This window comes from Pagrus major, chromosome 13, assembly GCF_040436345.1.
Source record: "Pagrus major chromosome 13, Pma_NU_1.0".
Lineage (NCBI taxonomy): Eukaryota > Metazoa > Chordata > Actinopteri > Spariformes > Sparidae > Pagrus > Pagrus major.
Window position 1 is genome coordinate 18,019,027 of NC_133227.1, and position 24,218 is coordinate 18,043,244.

A 24,218-nucleotide genomic window follows, 5' to 3' on the forward strand; every position below is an offset into this window, starting at 1 on the left:
TCAGCATGCACTGGGCGAGGGACAGGGATCAACACAGCAGGATTGAAAGTGCCATCATGTATGTGCAATCACGTAAAGTCAATTTGACAGCAAGTGCTTGACATCTTCTGTGAGTGTGTGTGGCTTTTGTATGACTTTTTAGAAGCTCTGTAATCCCACCAAACAATTGCAACAGAAAGAAGCCAGAAAAAAGAGAAAGGCTTGATTTACCTAGCAGTTAAGGCTGTGGCTCCTCTGTGCTTGCTTCTGTTACTCAGACCGTGCCCTCTGTCTGGAGCTGGGGCTTGGTAGGGGAAAAAATTTGCATACCAAGGGCCACTTGAATGCGGAGCTCCCCGGATTCTTACTACCTGACATGCAAAACCAGTGGGGGACCAGTTAAAATGATGCACACGCACAGTCAACACAGGTGTAGTCCAGTCAAAACACAACCCCCCCCCCCCAGCCTACCAGTCTTCTCGGAGAATGAGCTGTGATTTTCCTGGGATATTGTACTTGCAGGTTGTCGAGGGATGAGGATTGGTTGGGTCAGTTAAAAAAAGACAAGAAAAAGTAAAGGAAGAATAAGTTTGAGAGAACTCTAAAGGATGCCGAGGTCTTTCCTTGTGAAAAAGAAACGTCGGACATGTAGAGCATGGCAATGGAAAGAGCCAGAACAACTTCAGTGGAAAGAAGATGTTATAGTAGGTAAGCATCTTTAAATGTATTTTCAGATGTCTAAAGTAAGCAGTAACATATAAAATTGGTTTATCCTTGTTAAGCTGTATGTAGTTATTTATATGTAGTAATTCATTTGACCTTGTTAATAATTATAAAGTACACAGTTGTTTCATTTTATCATTTTATAGGGAGTGAAAATGCAAGAAAGCATGACAGCCAGCAGCTTGCCAGTTTGCCTCTGCCAGTAGCCAACTTACAATGTGGGACAGCAGCAGGGATTAGAGCGCCCATACCTTTAGTGGGGTCAGGAGGACCAGGGGCTGAAACCAGGCCGGACTGGTCAACACTGATGCTCAGGGGTTCCTTCTACCACCCCAGTACACTGGCTCTTGTCAGTAGAGCGAAGGTAAGGTTGTTTCTTGTCAAGTATAGTGTCACTCCTATAATATGAACAAATAGCATCAGCCAGTGACTGTTGTTAAAAGGGCTGCTGACAACTAGGGACAGATCAAGTAACAGACAGCTGTCGGGACAAAATTAACTGGACTGGAAACATGGTGCTTTCTCATAGGGGAATGTTAAGTCTCTGTAAAAGAAAGAGTATGGTCTAGACCTGCTCCAACTGAAAAGTGTCATGAGATAACTTTTGTTTTGAATTGGCACTATATAAATAAAATTGACTTGACATGGTAGCACCAGCTTAGTTTGTGTGTTACAGCAACAAAGAAATCAGACAATAAGACAACAGGCAGCGAGAGCACTTCAGTGGAAGCCACAGTATCAAAGGTAATGGAGAGACAGCTACCAATACAGTTTGTATGTGTACGCCCCTGTGGCTTAAGGAAGGTGACTCATCAGCAATGGCATAAAGGAAGAAAAAGTGGTGGAGCAGGTAGCATCCAGAGGTCTAATATTTATTAGTATTTCTCATAAAGTCAATCAAATTAGTCATGTGAAGTCCAGAGACAGGCTATTAAGCAAAATTCAAAGGATAGCAACAACCGGGCGGCTGTGGTTCAGGAAGTAGAGCAGTCGTCCACCAATCGGAAGGTCAGTGGTTCAATGCCCAACCACTGCAGCATGCACATTTCAAAGTATCCTTGAGCAAGATGCTGAATCCCAAATTGCTCCTGGTGGCTCTTCCATCAATATGTGTGTTTGTATGAATGGAATCGCTCTCGATTAGCAGGTGGCACCTTGCATGGTAGCCTCTGCTACCAGTGAATGAATGTGTGAATGCTGAATTGTGTTGTAAAGGGCTTTGAGTGGTCACTTAGACTAGAAGGTGCTATATAAATACAGTCCTTTACCATGCCACTGAGGAGGAAGCAGAAGGTAGCACTAAATGGCAGAGCCAGAAGGGGGTAAGAGTAAGCAGACATGGAAAGAGTGATAGGCAGAAAGTGAAATGGCCTAGGACTACTATGAAGGGCAATATGGGCAACTCTTACTTCAGAACTGATAGGTGCAGTGACAGAACTGAAAGGAACAGTTAAGAGGAAGTTCGAGAAGATGGGAGATTTAACCTATGAATATTAGGCAAAAGGTAGCTTTAGAAGTAGTAAAGTCATGGCAACACTAGGAAATTGATGGACACTGGAGGAAGGATACAGATTGCAAGAGCAAGGGTTTTTAATGTTCTGCAAAATGACCTTAAAGCTGTGGCAGAAAGCCTTAGGTCATATACTGTATAATGTTGGCAAGGCATTATTTAGTTAAGTAGAAAAGTGAAATGCTAAGGGCTGGCAGGGCAGCACTAGCGACCAATAACAGCACACATGGATGACATGACAACCAGAGATTAAATTGGGCCGGAGCCCTCCGGAGCTCAGCTCCGCCTCCTCACCTCGTCAGTACAGCCAGCAGGAGCTGAGCTCCCTCTGCTTCAGTGTTTTATTGTAATCATGGGTGTAGCTACCATTATATAACTCTTTAAAATCATTAACTTGGATCCCCATCAATACATCAGCCTGTTCACTCAGCGCTGTTGTCAGAGCGCTGTGTCAGAGCTTCATTACTGAATCCGTTCCACTTGTTTATTGAGATAAAACCTGAACCAAAGAAACTCCAGTCCACGTTTTCACTGCTACCGGCATCTTCTCGCATACCGGGCAAGTGCACACACGCACGCACACACACACAGTGCTGCTGACGCACAGAAGGTGGGTGAACTGTCACAGCAAAATGTTAACTTTGTTAATTTACTGAAACTAAATGTCTGTATTTTTCACCTTTGTTTCTGTGATAAAGTCTCTACACAGCTAATGCTACATTAGCAAATAGTGAAAAGATGAGGAGGGCGAGTAGTTTTCTCATTCTCATCTCATTAGCTAACCGTTAAGACGAGCTAATGCCACGTTAGTGTTTCCCATTAATTAAGTCATTCCGCCAGTCTCTCACTGAAAAAAAAAACTCCACCACCTCTCCTGACATCTAGGTTCTAATTTGTGAGTCAGCGACAGATGCAGGATGCAGGGACAGTGCAGAGATCCTTTGCTGTGGTGAGTAACGTAATGAAAGGGATACGACAGTTTAGATGCTAGATGTGAATTGATTGTGTATATTGTGAATACGTTTAACAAATTACAGTGTAGATTGATGGTGAAATGTAGGCTTAATAAGATACCAATATGTGAATGTGAGATATAATCAAGTAGGCCATAAGTTGATAAAATATGTATTAAGCCAATGGTGCAAGGTAAAAAAAAATATTTTGAGAGATAATGACCGCTGAGTGAAGAAGGGCTCCCCCTCCTTACAAAAGCCAATTTAACCACTGATGACAACCATTACTACCACAGCCCCATCTATCAAAAGACTGCTGGATAAGTTGAACACCAATTTAAAAGTGGACTAGGATGAAGATAGATAGATAGATAGATAGATAGATAGATAGATAGATAGATAGATAGATAGATAGATGGATAGATAGATTGTAAGGTGCTCTAAAAGAATGTGTGCCATGGTGTGGTGCAAAGGAGTATTACAGTGCAAGGCTAAAGCCTAAAAAATAGCATTAAATATGGACAATAGAGAATAAAAGAGAATAATGTAAACAGTAGGAGAGACACAAATCAACAGCAAATATTAGAGTATTAGGTATTAAGTATGCAGGGTAAATCAGAGAAATCAAGGAGCATTGCAGTTGTTAATGGTGTGCTTTTAAGTGCCTTAAAGTAATATGAGGTCGGTTGCACTTTATTTTAGAGAACATGTGGTACATAAGCTGTACTTTTTGTTAAATAAGACAAAAACTAGAAATAACTAGGTCTTTATTAGACAGGAAACATACACAGGGTATCTCAGTAATCTAATAAAGATGTAATAAGCCATAATTTGTGCCAAATTAGGTATGAACTAGAAATAATATGGTCTTTTTTAGACAGAAAACAAAGACAGTTGTAAACTAAGTACACTTATAAGATGTAATAATCCGTCATTTGTATTAAATTCGGCAAAACCTAGAAATATATTCTTTAAAAAAAGTGTAACATAATATTTAACAAGCTGAATTTTATATCAAATTAGACACATTTTTGAAATAATACATATATTTATATCCTCATTATAAACCATACACCTAAATTCCTAAACTGTAATTACAAACTGCATATAATGCATTATTAGAGCTAAAATGTACTATACTTAGACACTACTATAACAAATTATACTCTAATTAGAAACCAAACAGGAGATCCTCATAGACTATCACAAGATTATGCAATAAGAAATCAAATGCAAGACCATATCAGATCCATAATAGATTAGTTAGATGCTAGTTTACCTTTCTACCAAATAATACTGTAGACACCACACTGTGAGACAATTGTAGTGCCATATTAATAATGGTCTGACAAAGAACAGAGCTCTGAGGATGATGCATTTACTGGGCTTTATTCACCATAGTTTCACTTTATTACAGGGTAATGAGTTGCTAATTACAACCTTGTTAGACCCTTATTAGACAGATGTTAATTAGCGACACATTACAAGAAAATTGTGCTGTAAAATGAAGCACACACCATCTTATTTCCTACTTGTTGGACCCTTATAACACATCTTAGAGGCTAATTAGCGGCACATGACATCACACCCCCCGTTTGGCTGGTCCAGTACAATTTTATACTTCTGACAACTATTTCCAGTAACATGTAATTTAAAAAAGTGGCAACAGGATAAAGCATCAACTGTCCCTTCCTGAGTGTGACAGCATTTCTCCAGCCTGGTGGGCTGTCATCTTAACTGCTTGGAGTGTGCTCCCGCTTACTTCAGTGGGCAGAGTGTGCAGTGACTTGGGGCATAGGCTAATATTGTGGTGACTTTTGTCTTCAGTGTGAATGTGTTTTATCTGCACTTACTCCCCTGTCAAGAGACTCTGCAGTAGTGACAGATATATATCGGCTCCGGTTCTGATAAACACAGGTGAACACATTAATATTTGCCCCCTGTCAAGCGCAATACTATGATGCCCATTGAAAGGATGCTAACTTGTTTTAATCCCATTCGTCTCTGTTCAAGCAGCACGTTAACATCATTCAGTGGGCACTGAGTTTGAAAAAGAGACTTAAGTAAAAGATATTAAAAGTAACCGTTGTTAGTGGCTTCCATGCCTCTCAGCTACCTGATTGGTACTCCGCAAGTGAAGCAAGATGTTTCACTCCTTAGCAACTTCCATTAATCGCTTCATAAAAACAATGGGCTGTCAGCTCGGAGCACAGCAGCGTGCAGAGCAAATGTCATTGCTAGATTCAGACCAACATGTGTGCCCCTGGCCATGTTGGTCTCAAAGTGAAGTGTAGTCAGGCGCACTGATGGCGGATTGCCATCTTGAGTCAGCAGAAAGCGACAGCACCATAGACCTACAAAAAGCTGGTCTGGAGTAAAGAGCTCAATCTGTTTGCTGATATTTAAAGAGCGCATTATTCACATTGTTACGTTTTAGCGGTTAAACAAGGTGAGGACCCAAATGCAGACAACACACGGGAGGTAGGATAAGGGAAACAAAAGGCGAGCTTTAATTAAACAAAGCTGAATATACAAAAACCAAGGAATCCAGATAAACCAAAAACAAGTCACAAGGACAAAAAACAAAGTAGCAACAAAAATGGTTGAAACAAAGTGCAAACAAAAGCAAAGTACAAATCAATGAAAACAGCAAGGAGCAAAAACCGGAAACATGCCATGGGGAGACACAAGGAAAGACTGGAGAAGATTCTGGTGGAGAACACAGGGTTACATCACGGGGAAATGCGGACAAACATGGAGGAAGACAGTCCAAGACGGAATGAACTGACCAAGACACGAGAGAGAACAAAGACTATATACACAGACACACTAACGAGGGGATCAGGAACAGGTGGAGTGAGGGGGGAAAAGGACAGGTGAGGGAAGTAACTGAAAAACACTGGGAGGAAAGAACACACAGGAGGAACTGAAAAGCAAGAAGTGACAGATGAGGGCATAATATCAAAATAAAACAGGAAACACAAGAACATAAACTGGGATCATAACACAGGTAGCAAGATGCGTCTACTCAGGCGGGTTCACACCATGTGTATACACTCTGAACAGCGCCACGCACATATGCGCATGTTGATGTAGAGATGCACATATCGTTTCTGCTGCTGGAGGATCGATGCAGGTAATGTCATTAATATTTTCCTCATTAAGGATTTATTTCTCGGCTCTCATCCCACCCGTTATTGATCAGGATGATACTTTTTATGACCCATCCCGCCTGATCCAAGGACTGAGATCCATGCACATACAGAGGGATGCGCAGCAGCACTCCTCCTCCTCCTAGGTTAAATATTTTTACATATGCAGTAAAACAGAGTTCTTGATGGGACAGATGATTGTGAAATGGCGAAGCAGAGGGTCCAGCAGTCGAGTAACACATCCCTGTCCCTCAGCAGCGAGTGCCACTGTTAAATATGTGCCAGGTCCCAGGGCACCTGGCTATTAAAGTGAATGGGAGAGGAAGCTCAGATTGGTTTAATTTATGTAAACAAACTCATGACTTCTTCAGAGTCTACTTACAACCCATTTGTGCCCTGCCTCACTTTGCTCCAAGATTATTCGCCCTTTAACTAGCAAAATTTACACAAAATTCAAAGGTATGGACATGCCCTAAACGCACCACGCCTTGCTCTATAGACCATGCACTATAGTCCATCTAAATAGTGCCCAAGTGTGTAATTCAGAATTTTTTGGACGGGACAGAGAACTGATGAACTTGTGCTAAACCCTTGCTCACTTGACCAGGTCATTAAATAGGTCTTTTCTGACTGGGAGCCAATTGACAAGCTCCACTTTTACAGAACGGCCTGGAAAGACTCATGGAAGAGGAGCAATGGATGTTGTGTGCCAATTGGTGGCATCCTAAGCAAGTATTAAAGGAATAGTTCACTCTAGAATGAAATTCAGTCATTATCAACTCACCCTCATGCTGATGAGAAGTCCGGTGTAGTTTTTTATTCCTCAAAGTGCAGCTGGAGACCCGTGGGGGTACCGTCCTGCAGCAAAAATCCATATAACGGGCGTCAATGGCGTCCGAGACGAAAAGGTCCATAAAACTACACAAAAACTTTGTAATATGCCTCCATACCGCTCGCCCACTGCAATCCAAGTGTCCTGAAGCGGCGACATCCAGAGTTTACTGGAAACAACGTCATTTAGTACATTTTTCTAGCCTAAACAGTCACTATACTATATTTGCCTGGAGGCACGCAACCGCATGCACGCGAGTCTCCCTTACAGCTGCTTGCACTACAGAAGCTGCGCCAGACAAGATCAAGGAGAACTCGCGATAGATACACACCGGTATTTAGCGACTGAGCGACACACAAACACAAGAGGGATCTGCCTGCACTAGTGATTTGAAACTTTTAAACATCCATCAAATCCACCAAACAACACCAAACACCAAACGAGAGTCAACAGCAGAATAAGCTGCTTGGCAGAGAAGATATGGCAAAGTTTCATGGGCGCAACCCACATACCTAGCTCTGCTGCTCATCCCACAAATGTATGATCCTTACAAATATGGCACCATTTAAAAGGAAAATAAACAGGCTTTCCAATGGTATACGATTTATTGCCAAGAAGCATTGTTACAACAAAGAAATAATCTACCAAACACAAATTTTCTTACTTTTTGTGCTATGTTTAGTTGCGAGTGGGAATGGTTACGTTTCACACCATTGGCATCATACCTCCACCCCTTTCTGCAGAAGACTACAAAGACAGAGGAAGCCCAGAACTCCTCCAGTTCCTATCTTTTCTTCTCTTCAGTTCAGTGTCTTGACCTCCAAGCCATTGACCCTTTGCCGAGGGAGGGACGATAGCCCATCCACCTGGTGTCTACTCACTGTCCAGATGGAGATCTGCATAACCCAGAGTATACAGAAATGCATCGATCCATTGCATGCACTCCATCTGTGAAAGACAAAAGGCAGGAACAAAAGAACTTTGAATCCACACCCTGCTAAATGGTGTGTGTGTGTGTGTGTGTGTGTGTGCTGCAGATAGAGAAAGAGAGAAAGAGAGAGACATGAAGATGAACTGATTATGACAGACACATTCTGAGGAAATCTGTTCAGGTCAGGCTGTCCGACAACTTATATTTTCTAACACGACCAAAGTTAGAAAATTCTAAACTATGACCATCTCTGGCAAACACTGCCACCACGCCTCCACACTTTTTTGAAGATGACTCCACCCTGCCGCCTGCTGAGAGGCCCAGTCTGCTCAAGACGAAACAACTGAGACCTCCAGAAATCTCACAATAAGAAACGCATTGACTGGTGAAGCTGCTACGTGGGACCAAACCGTCAGAAAGCATCTGAGAGCTCCACAGCCGGAACAGCATTGCTTCTCTTCCACCCATCCAGAACAACATGTTCTCTGCCATCTGAAGGATCAGGTGAAGCAAATCCTTTTCCTGTGATCATCGGGTTGATTCTCTAGATCGCTGATAGAAATTAAGAAGTGTTAGGCCTAGTTAAAATTAGGATCTCCCATCAACATGGTATCTATTTACTTCAAATATTTTTCTTTGGCTTCTCCCCTCTCTCAGCTGCTGAATGGTGTCTTCACGCTAGGCAATCTGTACCGTGCCCAAGCATGTTTGACCCCCAAAGTCCAGTTTGTTTGACTAGTGTGAGCGCTCCATACTGTGCTCAAGCACGGTACATTTCCTTGGCCCTGGCAGGGTTGAAAGTAGGGTTGCTCATGCACGAGCACAAGCATGTCTGCGCAACGTGGACATGAAGTATAATCATGTGTATTACGCTGCCATGCATAATTAAGAAATCCAGGAATGCGAGAGGGCTGTCTATGACCAAAACCACACAAAATAAGCTACAAAAAAGTCAGTAAAGTTAGTAATGTTCTCTGTGTTGTTCTTCATTGTGCTGCGACGTGATGACGTATGTACAAGAGGTAACTGTGCTCAGGCCCCAACAGGGGACTGGGGAGGAGGGACAATCATGCTTCAGCATAGTACAGAACAACTGGGCCAAGTGTGAGTGTCTGTGTGCCCCTAAGTGAATTTTATTTGTATTTGTTGCATTTATTCTTATTCATTCGTGGTGCCCCAAGGTGAATTAAATGCTAATTAAATTCTGTTTCATGTAAATAATGATTCATTCTGATAGCTGGAAGTGCTTATAAATCTGTGCTTCCAAATGTGTTGGTGAACATGAATATGGTGGTTGTGCAGCAGACGCTAAATTAAAATGTTCTTATAGTGGCAGGGAGCACAAATCAATGCTGTGATGTACAAAAAAGAGCCAAGGAAATTCAAAGATATAAAGTGCAAAATAAAGCATCACACGCTGAAGCAGCAAAGCAAATCTTGCGAAGTATGATAGTGAAACCACATCCATTCACCCCAGACACTGAATCTACCAGAAACTTCCCTAGACTACCTCAGGTGCATAATCCAAGCCACATTAGTTCACATAAGTGTGCAGTGAAAGAGGACACTTTGATAGTGGATAAGTTCAACTGTGTGGGTTCGTTTGGAAAGTTGTGAATGTTACTATGCTACTGACAAAGGAAAGGTCAAGGCTTAAGACTATAGTTCAAGCAGCAGATGAGTATCTGGGCAATAAAGATCTGACTGAGAGATGAGATGTTACCAGTGTTGTGAAAATCGGATCTGATATTCAGCATTTTGTGATGATCAGAATCTGTGTTTTTTAAATCTGTTTTCCCTCATTCTACAAAGGCCTTATTGAGAATGGTCAAGATTTTATTCAACTTTATTTATATAGCACCTTTCAAACAATTCAAAATGCAATCAAAAGGGCTGTACAAGTGATTGATAAAAGAAAAAACGTGGTATAAAAACAGGTTTAGAGACGAATGCACACTAGTTGCAATAAAATGAAAAGTTAAAATAATAAAAGATAAAGAATAAAAGATAAAAACAAGCAATAAAAATAATGATGGAAATAAAATAAAATATTGCATGTAAAATTTTGATTTAAAAAGTTTATAAAATATAACATAAGAATAAGAATAATAACAACAACAGTAAAATGTCAATAAAATATGTACAAAAAATGTTTTAGGACTATGATGAAAACGAAATAAATTAAAATAAGTATAAACATTAAAACCATAAAAATTATAAGACATTTTTAAAAATTATAAGACACTACATAAAAGTGAGACTGAATAGACAGGTTTGTAGTTTAGGTTTAAAAGTATCAATATTTCCAGCTCCTCTCAGATTCTCTGGCAGGCTGTTCCAATGGCTCAGAGCATAATGGCTGAAAGCAGCATCACCAAATGTTTTTTTGGTTTTGTAACAAAGCATACATGAGCCTTAAAATTACAATCTGAGTCAAAGATCACTCCAAAATTTCTGGCTTCTTGGCTTGGGTTTATGCCTAGTTTGCCTAGTTAGAAGGCAATTTTCTCTCTCTGAGCCTTTGAACCAATGTTCATCACTTCCGTTTTGTCCTGGTTGACCTGTGAGAAGTTCTGTGACGTCCAGGCCTTAATATCTAAAATACAGTTAAAAAGTGAGTCAATCGGCCCAGTGTCATCAGGAGACACGACCACATAGAGCTCAGTGTCATCTGCATATCTGTGGAAAGAGATGCTGTGCCTCCTGATGACACTGCCCAGGGGTAGCATGTACAAATTAAAAAGTAACGGTCCTAAAATTGAGCACAGGCAACCTCATAGCGATTTGAGAAACAGTCGCCTATGGATACAAAACATTTTTTTCATTTTTTCCACAAAGATACAAGTAAAAGCAATTTAAAACAATTCCAGACAGGCGAACATGCTCACTTAATCTATTTAAAAGAATGTGGTGGTCCACAGTATCAGAAGCTGCACTAAGGTCAAGTAACACCAGAACTGCATCTGAAAAAGAGTTCCTGTGTATGTGAACTGTAACCAGGCTGTTTATGTTTGGTCCTTTTAAGGCTCTGTTGGCTTTATTGTGTTCAGCTGAAATGATGGGTTTAATAAAAATCCACCGAGGTGGGTAAGAGAAGATAGAGATGGCAGTTGGGAGGGGGATGTCCAGCCTTTATCAAAGAAGGAATCTCTTATTGGAGAGTAGTGAGCAGGCCCATAGCTACTTTTGAGGACACCAAGACCATGTCCTTGTTATTTTTTCTGGGTCGTTATTAAAAATGTTAATGTATACATTTCAAAAAATGTTAAATTTAAGTGGCCAATTGCTAAACTACTTTGTTGTTGAATAAAGGTTGTCATCATCTCATCCAGCCAGCTCTAAACTAAAGCTCGTTACACGGCATGCTGTATATGTAATGAATTACGCATGTACAGTCCACTCATTCACTTTGTGTGCAAGTGCCAAGGGGCTGCACCTGACCTACACACTCAAAACAAGTAATGGGGCAACGAGTTATACCACAGGGACAGAAACAGAAGGAGTTACGTTCAAGTTCTCAGCTCACAAATGATTAATCTATATTAACTATGACGTGTCCAAACTTTTGCGCACAGAGTCAGTTGGGAGTAGGGTTGCCAACTCCCTGAAAAATAAATAAGGGACAGCTGGCAGGGCCGGCTGACCCGATTGCGTTCACCCCTGCCGGGTTGGTGAAATTTTTTGTGTGTGAAACGATTTTTAAATTATTTTACTCAAACCTGAATTTAATTCAATGCATGTTTTTGAGTGATACGAATACATGGAAAACAAATTATTATTCAACAATTTATTTTTTAGTGAAAAATAAATCTTTTCAACAGAAATCTGTCCTGCTTAACTTAACAGAATAAAATAAATATTTCTTTAACAGAACTGTCCTGCTTAACTGAAAACAGTATAAAATAACAGAAAACAATAGAAAGTTAGTGCATTTAGTGCAATAAAAAAAGTGCAAAGAGAAAGTCTGTGGAAAAGTTGTAAACATAAACACTTTGTGCCTCAAAGGCCATGGCTGTACAGTTGTAGTAAATAAGAAAAAAAAAGATTGAACTCATGAACTCAAAAGCTCAATGCTACGTCATGTGGACACAGTCTATTTTTTCCATTTGTATTTCTTTTGAGCTTTCGCTGCAGTAAGGAGCTGTCTTTCAGTGCCACAGAGTAAAACTCTGAGCAAGACATTTCATAATTGAAACTGACAATGAGCTCACTCCTAATTAGTTCAGCTGATCATTTATTCCGCACATCAGTCCACTTACTTTTCTTGAAAGAGAAAATCCTCTCCACAAACCCAGTGGAAAATGGGATGCTGAGGACAAAGGATACAACAGCCTGGATGTTGGGGAGGTCATCTGCCTGGAGGTCAGCTTGCATCCACCTCTATGCTGTTCCCTTGGACTGCCACTTTTCCTTCTCCTGAGATACTGTAGTGAGGCTCTCCAGAAGGGTGTTTCCTGGTTTTGTTGTCCCTCACGTTTCTAACGTGTCCACCACTAGAAGCATGCTGTTTCACGTCAAACAGTCCACCATGGGCTACAGAAAAAGTGTGCCGGCAGACAGTGCAGTGCGCCTTGCAGACATTATCCTGCACTTTTCCAGCCACATTTTCTTTTTCCCTTTGGAGTCTGTATTTTTGCAGCCTTTTCTTTTTTTCTCTCGGAGGAGTAACGTTACTGCTTGTGGTGGAAGGCGTACCGTCTGCAGTGTCCTGTGAATCCGTGTCGTCCGTGTTGTCCAGTTGCCCCAGCCTCTTGTCTTCCGGTATCTTCTTGCAAGCAACAGTACCTCAACCAATAAGAAGAGCCGGATTCTGCATTGTTATTCTCGTGTGTGAGTGTGCTGTCAGCTCATTGGTCACAGAGCAGGAGAGGGCTGGCAATAAGATTACCGTAAACTTTCATATAAAACGCCCTGTCATTCATTGATTCCATTGACATTTTAAAGACCATTTTGATTCTCACAGAAAAATGGGCAACCCTAGTTGGGAGTATCTGTAACAGTCTGTAAGGAGTTTTCGACACTGTCAGTTACAACAATATTCACGGTACGAAATGCATTACAACAACAGTTAAACTGCACAACAGCAGTTTTAAATGAACAATTAGCCTTCCAGCTGCAGTCACACTGTCTGTTACCGCCTACTCCAAAAGTGGCCTGTGCCAGGCTTCCTGTGAGGTTCATAGAAGATCATATCAGGGCAATAATTATGTTTATGTATGTATGAGACATAAGTCAGTCTCTTCTTGGGCATTGTGCTGCTATAGATTTTGTAATTATAAGATTTTCTGATTCCTTTTGCTCTCTGCCGCCTTCCTGAATCTCTGCAGACCGGACATGAGGAACAGATAGAGAGTTGTGTGTTCAGTAATTATTACCAAATCATTACTGTGACCTCATTACAACTATTCCATTAATCACTGATGAGAAATAAAAAAGGGCATGTTATTGGTATATACTTTATAGAAGATTATTATTATATATTATTATTAAGACATATTAGGTCATTGGGTCATTGTATCTTTATTTATCTTTCTATATTTTTATACAACATTGAATCTATGGAACATAGTAGTATTTTTTAAAACATACATACACATTTTCTAAGTCAAAACAATTCCTGCTCCTCTAAAAGCTCCTGTAAAACCACTAAATTTAAAATGAATTAGGATATTTCCCCCAAGCCTGGCTACCCTACACCCAGGCATATCAAAAAAAGAGTGTGAGCAGTAATGGCCAGTAGGCTCCAGTAAATCAGGTAAGCAGTGTTCCTGGCTCCAAAAAAAAAGCATCCACTGCAGTTCTGCTCTTCTGCTCAGAAACAAAGTCATATGGAGTGGTGATTTCAGTGCTCACAAAACATTATGGGGAGAGAGGACAACAGACTACAATGGACAGATTATAGAAGAACTGAATACAAAAGGACTGGTTTGTATTGTCTTCACTTTTGGGACCCTCTGGTATCCCTCGGGTCAAATTGACCCGGAACATATTTGGGGTTTTAAAAAAAATTCTGAAATAAAATTTTACTTGTCTTTATCTCAATTTCAAACAATAGAGATAACATATATGTTTAATGATTGCAATCAGTCTGTACTAGAACACAGTTAACAATGAAAGTGTGATGCATTTTTTTGTCATAAGGTTATAATTTATGTTAAAAAATCCACTGTTGTCAAGTATGACCTCTGGCTTACGGTCTCACCTGCTACTTATTGTTCCATCCCTGTGTAAAGTGCTCATGAGCACCACATTTTTTCCTTTTTTTGGTACGTAAGATACCAGGGCAGTGTTGGCCGTGAACATAAAGTTGGAGGAATGGACTGGCCTTTTCTTCACAGTTAGAACCTCAGGTGGGAGCTCCATCCTATTTTTCTGGATTGTTCCAACCATTGTCAGCTTTCTTTTGAGAAGCTCCTGTCCCAGGTTGTATGACGTGAAAAAATTGGCGCGGGTAATGTTGTGGCCACTGAGGCCTTGTGACAAATCTAGCACCACTCGTGTCCCCTGGTTTCTTTCAGCAGCTCCTCCTTCTGGCTTCCCTGTATAAATTTGCATATTCCATGCATAAGATGAATGATTTTGATGCCATACCTTGCTAGATTTGAGGGCATATGCTGCCTGAAAGGGCAGTGACCTCTAAACCCCACAAGCCATTCGTCCACAGTTACATTGGGCCCAGGGTTGTAAAGACGGGGAGCTTAGACAAATATGTCTGTGGGGCTCTTCCAGTGGCTGGCTCTTGGGCTGCTCCAGCGGCCGCCTCTGGTGCTCCTTGTGGTGCATATTCGGAGTCATCATCCTCTCCCACATCGCTGTGTGCCTGACTCTCTTCAAATATAAACTCTAAAGCCCTCTGACAGCTAAATCTTTTGGTCATACTGAGGGTGGAAGATTCTGTACTGTGATGTAGAGGTATTTATCTCTTTTGTCCCACCCCCTTGATGTGTAGGTGCGAGGCATATAGTGCGAGAAAATGTTTGGTGTTTTACAAGTTTATAAGTGGTGTGCAGGTGGACACATGACAGAAGGTAAAGAGTGTGGGAAAGTGAGAGCAAACAGCTTCTCTGTGCTTAGATTATAATAATGTAACATTATCTCTGTGTGTGTGTGTGTGTGTGTGTGTGTGTGTGTGTGTGTGTGCATGTCTGTGTGTGTTTGTGTCTGTGTATGTGTGTGTGTGTGTGGGCATGTTTCTGTGTGTCTCTGTGTATGCAGGCGGGTCTTTAGCCTTTCCCGTGCTACCATGGGTAATCTCGGCAGGAATAACGCACACAGTTCTGGTCTCGAGCCTGTCTTTATTCTGTTCAAAACACTCAATATAAAACAATATAACAGAGAGAGTCCGGTCACGTCTCGTGCGTCGGTCTGCAGCTTCTCCCAGCTGCTCTCCCGTGCATCTCCCATCCGAGGTCTAGCACACTACTGGATTTAAAGGGAGACAATTTGCCAATCACTCACCTGGCACTGCTCTCCTGAGCCCTCTCCACCTCTCTCTCTCTCCCGCAGTCGCACCTCAACCACGTCCACCTCCACAGGTGAACGCCTGAAGGATGTAAATGTGTGGGGTATAGTAGCATGTGTGCTCAATTATTTTTGTTTGTTTGTACATGTTCATCACAGAAAATAAGTTAAGGCCAATGAGTTTCAGCTAGAAAAGATTTATACTTGTACCATTTTTCTTCTTGCAAAAATTTGAAACGGGTTAATTTGATCCAAATACCATACAAGGGTTAAATAATGGGTAAGGTTAATTTTAGCAATGGAACGAGGTCATCTATAGCTCTCACCCTGGTGTCCAGTGAATTAGCTGGGACTAGTAGTTAAAATATATTAAAAGATAACATCATTGCAAACAATTCAATTTGATATAAATTACACTGTTCAGCTAGAGGGAATAATAAGAGTTTCACAAGATAGTCATGTCAGCAAAAACAGAGGAAATATACGAAAGCGGGAGAATCCCAGGTGATGGGAAAAAGCGCAAGAAAAATAAAGTTTAGATACGAAAGATTAAGGTACCACGGTGGAATGAAGAATGCTCTGAAGCAATTATCAAAAGGCTTAAGCAATAGTAAGGAAAACAACTAAAAGAGCAAAAAGGTCAAATTGGAGAGGTTTGTACAAGGATTAGAAGAACAACACCACTAGATAAAGAAGGGGGGTATTCAACAGGATATGAATCTCCCAGTATTAAAAAAGGGGAAGAAATTCCTTGTGAGAATATGGACAAGGCAGAAATGTTAGCAAAGAACTTTCACATTTCAGACAATTTAACAGATGAAGGCAAGAAGACGTCAAACATTTGACAGACATTGAGTATATGAGGAAAGGAATGCAACTCAGAGTACTTTAGATACACCTTTTACTTTTCACGAGTTCAGAAGGGCCCTTAGTAAATGTAAAATGACAGCTCCTGGGAAAGACAGTATATTCTGGACAATGATAGCCAAGCTGGTGCAACCCTGGTTAGTCTCAAAAATACCACCTGCAGACAGGATATTCTCTATGATATTTTGCTGACACTGTAAAGAATTATCAGGCTGGGAATTGATATCCAGTTCTTATGGGTATCAGCTCATGTATGCATCAAAGGAAATTAAACTGTGGATCATCTTGCAAAAACTGGACTGACTACATATCAAGTAGAGTTGCCAATACCAATAAGCAAGGCAGAAACTAAAGCTTTCATATGGAGCAAAATTAAGATGCAGTGGCAGAGGCTATAGGATAAGGACAATAAAGGAAAGCATCTGTATCAGACAACAAATCGGAGAGGGAAGGCCACTGGGCAGAAATAGCAAAGAAGAGTGCCTGATGAGCAGAAGTAGACTGGGACACATTCTTCCCTGTAACTAATTGCAAGCGGAACATGTGATGTCTGCAATCAAATGGAAACTGGATCATGTCATTTTTATCTGCCCTAACAATGCAAATGAAAGACATTTGTTAAGAGACGAACTGGAATGTAAAGGGATTAAACACATTCACCTTAAAACAATCTTTGACAACAACAGCTTGGGAAAGTTGGTTTTAAAGCATGTCTTCATCTGTCTACAAAACACTGGACAGTTAGTGGCAATAATGCTCCACCTGGTTGCAAGTCACCATTAAAAAGAAGAAGAAGACCATCTTTCTATGGAGGGTTGTTTTGAGTGTGTGCATGTACATGAAGAGGAGTCTTGCTCTGGGATGCTATAAAACACTGTTGAGCCTTTTTGGTTTTGTGGACCCAACCCCAATTGCCTGAACCATTACACGGTGGCAGAAATTCAAATTGATATAAGGCTAGGTCAGCTGATATAAGGCTTACTCAAGCCATCAAGTATATCTTTGCTTGAGTGAGTGCATTAATTAAAGGCAGCTTAAAGGTATGTTAGGTCAGGGCTACAGAATATTGCAGAGAGCTCAGTCTGATGGCACAGCCTGATTACCTAATCAGCAAGGTCTAATGATCAAATATAATTTAATATGATTACTGGGCTTCCATGGAATGCTTGGCACTTTTTACTGTGAAAATGATGCTGATCAGTGGTGTCATATTGTCATGTTATTTAACCAGGTTTGTAAACTTATCTCTCCCATACTAGCCCCGACCCCGTACTTCCCCCTGCCCAGGCAACTTTGTGTGCTCTGTGTGCCACAAGATATTCCCTCTGCAGCGCATGTTGACTCGCCACCTGAAGTGCCACAGCCTGGTGAAGAGACATCCTTGTCGCTTCTGTGGCAAAGGTTTCAATGATACCTTTGACCTGAAGAGGCATATGCGAACACACACAGGTCAGCAACTCTCTCTCTCTCTCTCTCTCGTTCTCACACACACACACACACACACACACACACACACACACACACACACACACAAAATGTGCATTAGAAAAATTATTACTGAAGCAAAAGTAAAGACATTTTAGCAGCAAGTCATTCTTAAAATAAAAGTGCTCGTTGAGAAATATTACTCATCTGTCTTAAATTATTTAATTTTTCCATTATTGATTAGAGTGAGTAATATGCCTCTAATATGTAATAACTGTTGGGTATAACAGAATTAAACTCTAGCAAAGTTCAAGTGCCTTAAAATTGTATTTAATCAGTACTTAAAGTTGGGGTTGGAAAGTTGGAAAAACCGTCAAGCCCAGGTTGATTTTGAAAGTATCCAGCCAGTAAACCCCGCCCCCTGCACTCAGGCCTCTCTCCAAAGCCGCTCCCCCCAAACCATGATGGCACACTGTCCCACAACTGCCTAAAGCGGGATTTATGGTTCTGCGTCAGGTCGACGGCGTACCTACGCCGTAGCTACGCCGTCGACACAGACCCCTACGCCGAACATCTGCGTCGCTTGACGCGCGCCTCCCAAAAATCCTAACTACGCGTCGAAACGGCGCAGACAGCAGGGACATGCGACGCGAACCTCGAGGGCTGTGATTGGTCCGCGTTACATCATTTCCGGGTCGCAGCGTTCAAAGGACGTACAGACCACCTCCTCACACGTCTTCTCCTTCGTTTGGTATTTAACATTTGCACTAGAAGCATTTGTTCTTCAATATCGATCAGCTCCAGCTCCAAAAGTATCCTCTCTCGCTCAGTCGCCATTGTTCAATGTACTGTTTACCAGAGACCAGGCGTGTTCACTCCCCGCTTCTGGCGTAACCGGAAAGTAAACACTCCAGGTACGAATTCATGCGGTTTCGTTACTCAGCGCCCCCTAGCGTTGTGGCGGTGAATTACCACGCGATGCATAGACACCGCCGCACTACTATAAATGAAAAATCACGGCGATCATGTTCGCCGACGCCTAGGCGCACAATCGACGCAGAACCATAAGCAGACCTTAATACTGCCAGCGGAGTCCGAGTCCTCACAAGCAGTGGGAAGAAGAGTACCAGTGCATCGTTTTCATTACAACATCTAACAACAAGTAACTACCTCATGTCTCATTCACCTGTAAGTAAACACCTATTATTATCATATTGAACGTAAACAACCAACATAGCCATTGCTAGCACTGATAGCTGTCAAGCTAGCTTTGTTAGCATTCAGACATTGTTTTGAAAGTGTATTTTGATGTTGTAACTCATTGCTGGTTATCTAGCAACAGCTGGCTATGGTAACATTAGAAATGGCAAAGCTAAAACATCAAGATTAGTGGTGGGCTTAGTACATGTTTTTCCCTCAGTGATTCACAGACGAACATGAATATTGTATTGGACTCATGATAATACAATGTTTTGCATGTTAAAGCTTCCATGATGAGAGCATTGTTGACTCTGATGACAAGGACACCCCAGAATGGAGCACATCATCAGGTCAGAGAGGACGACAGGAGGGCAACCAGCAGTGTCCGAGGAAGTGGAGGCAGAGGCTGTGGACGTGGGAGGGCGACAGGTCAAGGAGCAGATATGTCAAGCTTAAAGGATTGCATATGAGCAGGTCAGCATCTAAAGTAGAACATTACTGGTGCTTTTTTTCCTGATAAATACCACCTACAACTATTTATGTTTGTACAGTTGTCCAGGCATGTTACTTGGACACACAAGTTGCCAAGTATTTTTTCACCATTTGAATTTGTGTTTTGGTGCATAACAATAAACACAGTAAGTAGAAAAATGTAAAGAAGGATAAAGGGCTAATACTTCAAAACAATGTTATATAAACTGGGACATCTGTACAGTTTTGTCCAGGAATGTCTAAAGTATTGACCATTGAAAGTGTAGATGTTCACAGTATGCTGAGGACAGTCGAGCTCTGTTCCATTAAAATATCTAACCATGTTGCTCATCTGTTGCTTTACAGGCCAGAATTCAAGGACTAGTGTGGAGTAATCACATCAAGTGCTGGAACTCTGCCTGACACCTATTTATTTGTCCTGTATTTACTCCTTGTTTTATCTCTAACTTGTTTTAATAACATCTTGAAAATGATAAACGCCTTTTCTTCACACTTCCAGCATAAACAACCATCCCATTACAGTTCTTTCACTTTACGTGATGCACTAATAATAACAACTGAATTAGGCAAGACTCTTGTTTATTCCATTTTTTGGAATACATGTAAATAAATAACACTACAAAAATAGTAGACCTTTTATCATTTAGACAATATACAGTACGATTAGCATAAACAACTATATAGGAAGGACATCCAGAGGTTTCTTGATTGATTATAAACACAGATCAGTGTTGGCCAACAGGTTAGGATGCTGATGACGCAATCCTCTACTCTAATCCTTGGCAGTGATTGTCCTGTAGAAAGAATAGCACAATTACTTATCTGACAGTAAATACAGCTTTTCAAGGACCTTGAAATTATTTAATTTATTATAACTCCACAACTTGAGTTGCATTTTATGCAGTGACAAATATTCCTGAAAACGACCAGAAATAGCCTCTGTTACATCAGAATTGTGCCATTTACAGTCATTTCATATTTACCAATTCTAGGTTTTGGGGGGTTAGCAAAATGTCACTTTTAGAGTAATTTACATAGTTTCACATTCTCATTATTTTTTCTATGCATTTTGACAGTAGTGTGTACAAGCTCTACTTGCTGGACTTTTTGTTGTACACCTTGGAGTACTTGGCCTAAGAGAAAGGAGTTCCATCATCTCTGCAAAAATTATAATACTTACAGAAAACTGGATAAGGATGGCGAACTAAATGTTTCGACAGGACATAAAGTTACATCTGAATGTGTTTATGGGGCATAAACATGTTATTGATTCTCTCAAAGACAACACAGGACTGTTACTATGTAAAAAAAAAAAAAAAAAAAGGAAAAATAGAAGTCTGAGGTTAAGTGGGTGATGGGATTGTTAGGTGCATTCTGTGTTTCCCACATTCTACTGTGGTCAGTTGACAGCCAGATCATGAATTCAAATGCAAAGTCTATTTTCTTTAAAAAATACTGTATCCCTGCTAAGGAGCACATTCATGCACATAAAGCAAACCAACTTGATATGAAAGGACACATGCGTTTGTGAAATGTATCCATCAGAAATACATATTACATGAATAACAGTGGTCCGATCTGATGTTGCTATCAGCATCAAGTTACACTCATATGTCAGAGAGACTCTGCAGAAATAGTGGCAACATCAGAGCATGGTTCTGTCATGAATATGCTTCGAAGACTGGAAGTTGATGCGTCCCTCTCATAACTATAGGACACAGAAATAGGCAACATCAGCACATTTGTAAAATGTCTAGTTCAAAGACTGTATGAATGAACGCCACATAAATACCATCTAACAACATCTGCTTACAAATACAATGCAAACTATATTCACAGATATATGTAATCTTCCCAGGACCTCTGAACAGTGGACTTGACCTTTCAAACATGTAGCCCACAAGAATTAGTCCACCTCTCACATACAGCTCATCTGACTAATGTCCAAACAACCCAGGGTAGCAGTGCATATGTGAACACTGCTATATGGATTAGATCCAGAGTACGTGTAAACAGTAACGTGACATGTGGATACGCTTCATACGGCAGTAGTCTATCATAGCTAGCTAGCTAAAGTTAACTACAAGCTGATGATGCTAATGATGGGTAAATATATATGAAAGCTAATGTAGCTAAGCTAAGGTATTTTACATACCCCCTTGATTTGTTTCCTGGTCCACTGGCTACCCCACAGTAAGCAAGTGATGACGATTGGATGAAGCTCATGCAAAGCAGTGGATTTGGAATTGTCAAGGGACTGAATTGCAGCTGGCCAGACATCTGCAAACCGATCTTAATTATAGAATCCCCCAAAACCAGCAGATGGGGCTGCATCAGTGAAGAAATGGAGAGAATTCGAAAATTCCACAAAGTCATTATAAAAGAAAGAAATACCATTCTATTCATCACAAAGTGGGGACCAGAACTGCAGATCTGAGCGACAGCCTTCATCTAAAACCACAGTATCTTTTAGATTTTGAACAGAATTAGCTAATGCAAGCATGAAACAGACAACCGTGAGAGGATGATGCACATGGATAAATTGAGGTGGCTTAACAGACAAAAGATCTCTTTAAGAGAGAGGTGAGGTTTATGAGAGAATGGCAGCAGTAGACAAGGATTTGATAGCTGCATCAGAATGCGGGATAGCCTGTCTTGTGGCAGTGAAGTTTGTATAAGTATACTATAGAGGATTATGCCAAGGAACTCCAAACAAGTGGAAGGGCCCACAGTTTTCTCTTCTGAAAGAGGTACACCTAACTCATGGAAGAGGCTTTTGACTGTGGAGATGCTGTGGGCTGGTGGAGCAGACGGAAAGACGACTACCAAAAGTCATCCAAAAGATTCAAGACAAAGGGGAGTTGCAGGTGTTATTAAGAATCCAGCATAACACTTTTGACAAGGTGTCAAAAATGCTCAGGCTGCTATGGCAACCAAAGGTCAATTTAACAGAGAAATAGAACTTTGAACATATAACATATAATGCAGAAAAAATGCCACTGTGAGGGGTGAAGTGGTATGACTTTGAAGGCGTCTGTAATGTCTTCTTTTCCCCTGGCCGACTTAATCATCTGGACAGCATAATCTACAGAAGCATAGTACAAGGAAAAGGCTCCATGAGAAAATGGAAGGGTTGTGAGGAGCTGAGAGATCAATAATGAGACGCTTGTGTTTAAATATTCCCTGGTAGCGACAACTATAGGGCTTACTCTGAAGATGGAGAAGGGGATTTGACGACGGACCAACCATGTAGCCTTTTTAAAGCTCTTTGGATAAGACCACGTCCACTACTTCTGGCTCTGTCTACTTATGGGCTGACTGAAGGTTTTTTACAGACACGGGTCACTTTTGGGAGCCAGCACAGACCTGCTAGGAATCCCTGAACCATGCCCGTTATAAGGTAATTAACAAAGTATCTATCAAGGAGAATTGAGAGAGCTTTGGAGGGAGCTGGAACATTCGCTGGAGCCAGATGATGCTGTATGTTTATCTGCACACCAACTACACACATGCATGCATTTACAATTAGGAAATGTACAAATATTCTTATTGGAATTATTGTAGATAGGAGACTTATATCCTGAGGGAAAATGTACCCGACACTTTAGAGGATGGCTTACAGAGTTAAACACTGGATTTTTGGCTGAGGCTGATATTTCGAGGCGGACAGTTCTAGCAGTGCAGTTCTTGAACAGAGGGAAGAACAGTGGGAACAACAAATGGAGCCGACTAGGGTTTTATGCCGATAAAAGGATTTGTGATATTCATAGAAGGGAGAGCTCCTCCCTGCATCAAGAATACGCTCCGCAAATGGTATCTCTAAGGACACCAGAGGCCACATTGAATTCTGCCATGGTAAGAAAGAGCTAAGAGTCTGGGATCACTAACTTTAAGGTCTACCGAAAAGACCTGACAATCCGTAATCTTTGTGAGAATCTTCTAGTAAGAATCTTCACTAGATTTATGTCATGGCCTGTCAAAATGAGAGCAAAATTTAATGCATACATTTAATAATTAATGCGCATACTTTATAGCCTTGCACAAATTTCCATGTAAGTTCCTCAAAGAAAATTAGCAACATAAGTGGAGGTCTTATTTGCAGACGAACAAAGTATTGTTAACCTATTAAATCAAGTGTAGAAAAGTTATTTAGACTATTCATTTATTATCTTAAATATTCATTTAACATTTATTTATTCATTAATTCAGAAAAAGATGATATGGTGGTGGTGCCACGACCAGGCTATGGATGGACAAGAGATGGCAGAGGGAAGTGATGGATCAGGAGGTGAAGTTGGAGGAATGGAAATGGGTAGTGGGAAGGATGAAGGTTGGAGTACTGTGAGGAAGGAAAACGGTCAAAAAACCATAAAAAATCTAGACAACAAAAAAAACAGGATCATATTCGGAAGAAACTGAGCGCTGCCAACATAGTGCCACTTACCGAGACTGTGGGGTCAGTAAGAGAGCGTTTCCCAAGGGATTACCTATGCAGAAGCAGCCAAGAGAGTAGGGTGGGAAGCAGTTGAGGAAACGTTTAGTGGAGGGACATCCAGCTCACAGCCACAATCATGGGGTGGTGGTTCCTCATGGGATTAGTTATCCTACAGTGGAATGCAAGGAGCGTTATAGCTACTGGAATTCAAAAAATATGTATCAGAATTACAAGATAAACTTAATACGAATACAAGAG

The 24,218-nt window shown here is 40.9% G+C and overlaps 1 protein-coding gene across 1 annotated transcript in view; it reads left to right on the plus strand.

Annotated features, from left to right (window-relative positions):
- The first annotated feature begins 587 nt into the window (after positions 1 to 587).
- The window catches only part of LOC141007363 (putative transcription factor ovo-like protein 3), a 38,802-nt gene continuing 15,171 nt past the window's right edge, over positions 588 to 24,218 (plus strand). The window contains exons 1-3 of the mRNA XM_073479719.1: positions 588 to 687; positions 849 to 1,066; positions 17,668 to 17,857. Coding sequence (XP_073335820.1) covers positions 588 to 687; positions 849 to 1,066; positions 17,668 to 17,857 — 508 coding nt within the window. The remainder of the gene's footprint in view (positions 688 to 848; positions 1,067 to 17,667; positions 17,858 to 24,218) is intronic.